General features: G+C 40.0%; 1 protein-coding gene and 1 non-coding gene across 4 annotated transcripts in view; one reads left to right on the top strand and one right to left on the bottom strand.

The window, feature by feature from the left end:
• Window positions 1–438: 438 nt before the first annotated feature.
• The window catches only part of LOC149012348 (rho GDP-dissociation inhibitor 1-like), a 41,289-nt gene continuing 33,957 nt past the window's right edge, over window positions 439–7,770 (top strand). For 2 of the 3 annotated variants that reach the window (XM_089158939.1, XM_089158940.1), the window contains exons 1-4: window positions 439–1,044; window positions 1,152–1,218; window positions 1,852–2,070; window positions 2,213–2,337. In XM_089158939.1, the coding sequence (XP_089015065.1) occupies window positions 763–1,044; window positions 1,152–1,218; window positions 1,852–2,070; window positions 2,213–2,337 (693 nt within the window). In that variant the 5' untranslated portion in view covers window positions 439–762. Of the gene's footprint in view, window positions 1,045–1,151; window positions 1,219–1,851; window positions 2,071–2,212; window positions 7,102–7,770 lie in introns of those variants that run through there. The other variant, XM_089158938.1, reaches the window with a different exon arrangement.
• Window positions 4,170–4,471, bottom strand: LOC149012349 (signal recognition particle RNA). The gene has a single exon (XR_016174254.1).

The raw sequence follows: 7,770 nt of genomic DNA, 5'->3' as shown, positions 1-7,770 counted from the left end.
AAATGCCTAGCCAGAGCAGAGTTCTTTCCAAACTTCCAAATGATGGCTTTATGAAGTCACTGGTGATGTAAGTTTTTCTTCATTATCTTTTGATGCTGAAGATTATTCTTTTGCTCCTGACTAACTCGGAAGTTGTTTGCAGGAGTCTCACTGGCAACTTCCACAACCAAGTGGAAGCAGCCTCTAGACTCAATAGACTGAGTAATGAAGTTTCCAGGCTTCGGGAAGACTCCAAAGCCAAAGACGTTGAAATTGCTCGCCTTAGGAAATTAGCTTGGGAGGTTGCAGGAGAGAAGAATTCTGTGATTGAGCATCTTCGTTCAGATTTGGATGATGCCAAGGAGAAGATCCGGCGGCTGGAACGAGAAGTAGGAAAGTCAGGGGCGAAAGGATCTGAAGCGTTACCCCAAAGGCAAGCTAGCATTCCTTTGCCTTCAGAAATCAACCACCCTTTGCCAGCGTTAGAGACAATTACTATTTTCTTTCTTTTGTCTTCTCTGCTTTTGTGGGTCTCTATACTTTGTGGGTTTTCGGAATTTTTCGTTTTTGTGTGGGGAAGGGAGAGACAGTGGTTTGTTTTCAGTTCTGAGGCTTGTTGACAGGGGGGATTTTTCTTTTGTAAAGTTCTTATTTGTGTTTTATTTGGTGGATTCTTCTCCTTAGAGAAGACCCTTTGGTCTATAACTTCCTGGGCTTTCGTTTTGTCTCCGTGGGTTCGCAGGGTTTTACCCTCAGCAAGACATTATTGTTCATGAATTGTTGATGTCTTTGGCTGTTGGAGCTGTTTCAAGTTCCAAAAACATGGGTTTTGATGAAAGTGCAGGAGGAGAGGAGACGAGTCATGTATCAGAATGTTCCAAAAATCTACCACCACCAACTCCAACCCCAACTGAAGAAGCTCTGGCTTTGGTAGAAGGGGAAAAGTACAACAGACAGATGAGTGAGACCTCTCTGTATGCTACTGAGGAAGAAGAGGAAGATGAAGATAGGAAGATAGAATTGGGTCCACAGTGCACATTGAAGGAGCAGCTTGAGAAGGATAAGGTTGGTAGACATTTTTATTTTCTCATGGAGTTGGATTTGTTTTTGAGACATTTCTTCCGCAGAACTCAAAAACCAGCTATCTTATGCTCTTTTATTTTGTCATCCAGGACGATGAGAGTCTGAGGAGGTGGAAGGAACAGCTTCTTGGGAGTGTTGATCTCAATTCTGTCGGAGGTGCTCAATTTTTTTTCTCTTTTTCTTCCCTGCTCTTAAGAATGAAAAATTGTTCTTAAGATTATCAGGTTTAGAGAACTAATGATAACAAGAAGACCAGTAGCCACCATTTAGTTAGTGATAAAACAAAACTCCAAGAAAACGTGGAATCTTGTACTAAAATTGGCAAGATTAGCACGGAAAGATCAAGATTTTCTTTTACTCAAATTTTCAGATATGGAAAGCTTCAATTTTGTCTGGTTTCTCTTTCTCTATCCCAGTCTTCTTCTTCCTCCAAGTTCTTTGAATTTGATCTTCTTCCAATTAAAAATTCCCTTTCGCTGGGTCATTATGTAACTTACTTTTTAAGTTTTAATAGTTGTTATCTCATCTTTTGATGGGTTTGTCCATTTCTGCATTTTATACTGCATTTTCATTACCCCAAATGTTTTTTTTTTCCTTCTGGTTTTCAATTTATTTCTTCAACACAGAGCATTTGTTTCTTGTAAATTTTGGTTTGGAATTTAACTGTGGTTCTGTATGTAGAAATGCTTCTTCTGGAGCATTTTCCCTGTCTCTATCTAGATATCTCTTTATATTAATTGGGTGATGTATGCTTTGTGTTTTACATTTCTTGGGTTTTCTCTGGTGTAGAAACTTTGGAACCAGATGTTAAGATCCTCAGCCTTTCTATCCTCACTCCTAATAGACCTGAACTAGTTCTTCCCATCCCTGAGGAAGGAAACCCCAAAGGCTTATGGTTTACTTTGAAAGAAGGTTCCCGTTACAGCCTGAAATTCTCCTTCAAAGTCAGCAACAACATTGTCTCTGGGCTGAAATACACCAATACTGTATGGAAAACTGGGGTAAAGGGTAAGCTTCTTCTCCTTTCCATCTTCTTCAGAATTAATTTGAGTCCATTTTCTAATCGTTCACATTGGATTTAAATTTTAACTGTTTCTGAATTTGTCTGAATGGATTAAAACATGCTCCGTTCACTCAATTTTTATTTCAGTGGACAGTGCAAAAGAGATGCTAGGAACCTTCAGTCCCCAGGAAGAGCCTTACATGCATGAGATGCCAGAAGACACTACCCCTTCTGGCATGTTTGCTAGAGGACAATATTCAGCAAAAATAAAGGTAGGTTCAGTGACTTGGCACTTCCTTTTCTCAAATTTCTATACTTGTACAGTGATTTTTAAAAAATTTTTTATAATGAAAAAAGAGAAAATATATACATTACTTAGGAAACACAGCTACATATGCTGTTAATCTCCCAAACATTCAATCCATTCTTCTTGTACAGTCCCTTTGGAAAGTAATAGTAGATAGATGTGATAAAATAGATTTAGATTTTTGGTATCTATTAAGCGTAGGCAAAATGTAATCAATCTTGATCCAGTAAGCTTTCAAGTGTTATCCATGTGGGGATGTCTAATTGCTATTTTGAGGAATCTTCATGATAATAGTTTAGCTCAGTTGTCATTGCTGTGATGAGTGAGTCGTTGGGGCTGTCATTATTTCTAAAATATGTCAAAGCTTTCAAGGACTTTGGCTGGTTGAAGCCATAATGATGGAACCCACCACATTGTCTACTTGTCAATCTGTGATTGAGGTTTCTGGTTGCATGTATGGTTGGATCACCCATGGGCATCATATATCAGTACCTTCTTAATTGTCAAAAATGGTGTTCCAGATTCCAGACTGTAACATGGGACATGTTTATATGAGATGGAAACTATCTTAGTACTCATGGGCACAAGAGAGTCTCCTCAAATTTTTTCTCATTTACTGTTAACCATTCAATCCTTCTAAATGGATTGTTTAAATAGAGATCTCAGCCTCATTGCTGATGTCCTTTGTAAGGACTTGAGTCACTGAATGCTGATTTGTCCATGACATTAAAGAAAAGCAAATAAGGCTCATCACTAACATATGTTTGTTTCTACATGAATTCAAGTAACTTGACATTGCTAGTTTTCTTTACGAGAGAATCATATCTTCGAGGGCCGAATATTGAGATGACCACCTTAAGAGCTCTCCAGCCAAGTTGGAATAACTGGGATGCCTGCACACACAAAGAAAGCAAGAACGGTCCGGCCTAGTTTTGGCCGGGGAACCGCCTCCGACGCTCAAGTCAGCCTAGGCAACAATAAGAGTTCTTGAGAGAGTTCTCAAGAACGTAATGAGTGATTATTCAGATGAAAGTTCTCGTACCTTTCTCCATGTAGGAGGTGGGTTTATATAGAGGTTACCTGGAGGCAGCGGTTCCTTGAGTTTCGGATCGACGGTTGAAGAGTGAGTGGAGTCTCTTTGGAATAACGACTCCTTCTTTGTCGGACCAGATAGAGCCGTTATCTGATGACTCATCTCCCCAATTCTCGGAACGGCTCTTACTGAGTAGTTATCTGTAACTAACTCTCTTGACCTGGCCGTCTTCTTCAACGTCTCTCTTGGACTTAGTCCAAATGGGCTTCTTGAGCTTATTCCGTGCATGTTCCCTGAAGGGGTGAATATGCTTCCTCCTGAGGGGGTTTTCTGTGCTTCTCAAGGGAGAACACTATTCCTCCCGAGTCTTCAGAATAATCATGGCCCGAGGGGGTTTTTTGTGCCTCTCAAGGGAGAACACTATTCCTCCCGAGTCTTCAGAATAATCAAGTCCCGAGTGGGTATGCGTTTTCTCCATAAGGGATTCTCAGAATCCTCCTAAGAGGACTTCCCTTAAGAAGACTTCTCTATCCTGAGTGGGGGTGTACGTTCATCCCGAGGGGGGGTCCTCGGGATATATGTTCTCCACAACAGAAAGTAATTGTTTGATTGGGAGCATCTCTTGGGGAACTATGGGTTGAAGTGCACCAGCTCGTTATCCTTCCACCGTTAAGAGCAAGAGGTTCTCGTTGCTTTGTGAGGCCAGCCTGATGCAATACCCTGCACTATTGCTGACAAATAAAAATGAACTTTGAGTGAAAAAAAAAGGTGATTGTTTGATTGGGATCATCTCTTAGGGCACTATGGATTGAAAGTGCACCAGCTTGTTATCCTTCCACCGTTAAGAGTGGGAGGTTCTCGCTGCTCTGTGAGGCCAGCCTGACGCTATACCCTCCACTTTAAGAATCATGAAGGCTCAGCCTTCGCATAAGCCACATAACTCAACTCTTAACTTGGACCGGACAAGCTAGTTATTGCACCAACTAACCCGACCCATAAGAGGTGAAACAACATCCAATCACCTTGATGCCCCACTTGGTTACAAGCTAACGCTACCAAGCTTGGCAATAGGTGAGTATAAACCTCAAATTTATAAAGACTCTCAAATTTTGAAACCTTTCCGATGTGGGATTAAAAAGCAAAGCTTGAGAATAAGAAGTAACTTTCTAACCGATGGTTTCTTGATACATGAGTCTTTATCTTTACAAAATTATGCTTTGATTATTTGAATAAAGGGAAAATAAAAAATAAAAAAAATTGATACACAAACGGGGTTAAAAAACCCAAATCAATTTAAAGAGAGCTGATCAAACGATCCACCTGAAGGAACTCCTCTATACCTTGAGGGGGTTGCTGAAAGAAATGCGTAGGAGACTCCAATGTTGTTGTTCTCTTCGCCATCCAATCGGCAACCATATTTGCTTCTCTATTAGTATAAGTAATGATGATATTTCCATGCAAATCTACCAACTCTCGAATCGCCACAATAATCCTTGTCATCCTTCCTTGATGTTGAGCACTCAGTTTCAAACAATCGATTGCTTGTGAAGAGTCAGACTCCATGTAAACAGGTAGCATATTTCTTTCTACTGCATAGCATATGCCTACACAAATAGCATGGAGCTTGGTTTCAAGAACACTTGTCTTGGGGATTCTATGCACAAAACCCCCCAAGTACACCCCTTCTGAGCTGCGAAAAACCCCTCCAATTTGATTGAAATCTTCTTTACCAACTGCAGCATCTACATTGCATTTTAGCCACCCTTCCGTTGGTCTTTTCCACTTTGCCTTTCTTCTAACACTTCGTGATAATGATTGTGGATTATTTTCCTGGGTCCAAGCTGCCTCCACATGTGAGTAGTATTCTTTTATCATTTCCACCCCTCCTCCTGGTCGAGTGAAGTCTTCTTCATGAGCATCACGATTTCTCCAACCCCACAGTAGATATAGTGTGATGGCGAAATTGGCTGACCATCCTTTCTGTTGTTGTGATAGATTTCTACAAATGTTTAGGTAAAGCCAATCACAACGATCACAATTGAAGAACTGACCTTGTTGATTCATTGGGATTAATCGTTTCCATACTCCACTCGCATATTGGCAATCTCTAAACACATGTAGAATAGTTTCGGCTTCATGAAGACAATAGTTACAGAATGAGTGGTTCATGAGTCCCATTTTCCACTTCCTATCATTAGTGAGCAGCCTGTTCAGACTTAGAACCCACATGAAACAAGAGATTCTTTGCGGCACCTTTAACTTCCAAATGGCCTCCCAATACCTGTTATCAAAAGAAATGTCCACACCAAGACTATTGGAATCTTCTAACACCTCATATGCAGATTTTATTGTAAAACATCCATTCTGTGATGGATTCCATAGCCATACATCATTTCCTCCGCCTGTACTTGGCGGTGGGCATGCTTCAATTTTAATGCAACAGTCAAAAGGTAATATATTTTCAAAATTTTCCTTTCTCCAACTTCCATTTTCATCCACATATGATGATATTTTTTTCCTTACTCATTCCACTGGGTATATCATATATAGCTTTTGACTTAAGGTTCTGCCCCACCTCCAGCCAATTATCTTCCCAGAAAAAAGCTGAAGTTCCATCGCCAACATCAACTTTGTTGTTGCTCAGCACTTTGGGAGTTACAGTACAAATTGCTTTCCAGATGGGAGAGTCACTCGGACTAGCTTTGAATTTCTCTTTTCTTCTACTGCTTCCATATTTTGCCTGCAAAACTGATTTCCAGATAGTATTATAATTTAAGAACCCCCAAGCAAGCTTCATCTGGAAAGCTTCATTCACCTTAACGAGATTTCTAAAGCCCAATCTACCTATCTCTTTTGGTTTGCAGATAGTGTCCCACCCAATGAGATGAGATCGCCTTTTGTTTTGAGTATCACCCCATAAAAAACCTCTAGCTGATTTTTCAACATCTTGAAGTATTCCTTTTGGTAAGGGTCCTGATTGCATAGGGAATAGCCATAATAATTGATTTAGCAAGGGTTATTCTGCCAGCCAAAGAAAGTGAATTAACCTTCCAATTCGACAGTCTACTCTTCACTTTAGCTAAAATATGGTGGTAATTTTCCTTCTTAACCCGTCCATTCCAAATTTGGGTTCCTAGATATTTACCAATTTCTTTTGTTTCAATGAACTTGCTGACATGGGTGATGTCTCTAGCTTGATTGCGACTGACATTTTTAGAAAAGAAAATTCTGGTTTTCGAAGTACTGACCTTGCTACCAGAAGCCATACAAAAATTGTTGAGACAATCATTGATTGTTGCTACCTATTCAACCGTGGCTTCGGCAAAAAGAAGTACATCATCTGCAAACATTAGATGAGAAATGCATGGCCCGGTACTCCCAATTTTGATAGGTTTCCATCGCCCATCACTTACAGCATCCTGTATACAATGTGATAACCTTTCTATGCACATCACAAAAATATAGGGTGACAAAGGATCTCCTTGCCGAATGCCCCTAGTAGGTTGGGAAAAAGTTGTATCTTCCCCATTCCAAAGAACACCTAGTTGTGTTGTGGTTATACACTTCATAATCACATCAATCAAACTTCTCGGAAGATTGGCAAGTGTGAGGGTTTCTTGTATGAAGCTCCACCTAATCCGATCATAAGCTTTCTCAAGATCAATCTTGATGGCCATAGTGAGTTGTTTGTTGGATTTCTTGCGCATAGTATGAAATATTTTTTGTGCAGTAATGATATTTTCCTGTATATGTCTCCGGAACGAAGTCGACCTGATTTGGAGATATGAGGCCTGGCATATACTCTTTTAATCTAGCAGTAATAACCTTAGTAATTATTTTCATGCTCACATTACACAAAGAAATTGGCCTGAATTGAGAAATTAACTCAGGTTTGTCCACTTTAGGGATGAGGGCTAGATATGTTTCATTCAATTTGGCATCTATTTTTCCTTCAAAAGCATCTTTCATCATCCTAGTGATTGCTTGCCCTACCACTTCCCAAGATTTTTGGTAGAAGGCAGCTTGGAATCCATCAGGACCAGGTGCCTTCCATGGACTAATCTGTCTTACTGTCTTGTAGACCTCATCTTCATCAACCATTTTCCCAAGTGACAATAACCAATCATGATTTAATGTAGGAAAGCAATGAAGGGAGTGAAGTACCTAGCTATTTGATTGCTCCTCAGAAAATAGATTTTTATAAAATCCAGTGACATGTGCCTGTAGCTCAGCTGGATCACGAATCCATTCACCTTCATAAGATTTTAGTTCTTCAATCTTATTCCGCCGTCTTCTGGTGATGGTTGAAGTGTGAAAATATTTTGTGTTTCTATCCCCATGTAACATCCACATTTTTCTAGCTTT

Source organism: Hakea prostrata, chromosome 6, assembly GCF_041222555.1.
Source record: "Hakea prostrata isolate BN-2017 chromosome 6, UWA_Hpros_2, whole genome shotgun sequence".
In the NCBI taxonomy this organism is placed as follows: Eukaryota; Viridiplantae; Streptophyta; class Magnoliopsida; order Proteales; family Proteaceae; genus Hakea; species Hakea prostrata.
This window is presented reverse-complemented; position numbering and strand designations above follow the sequence as displayed.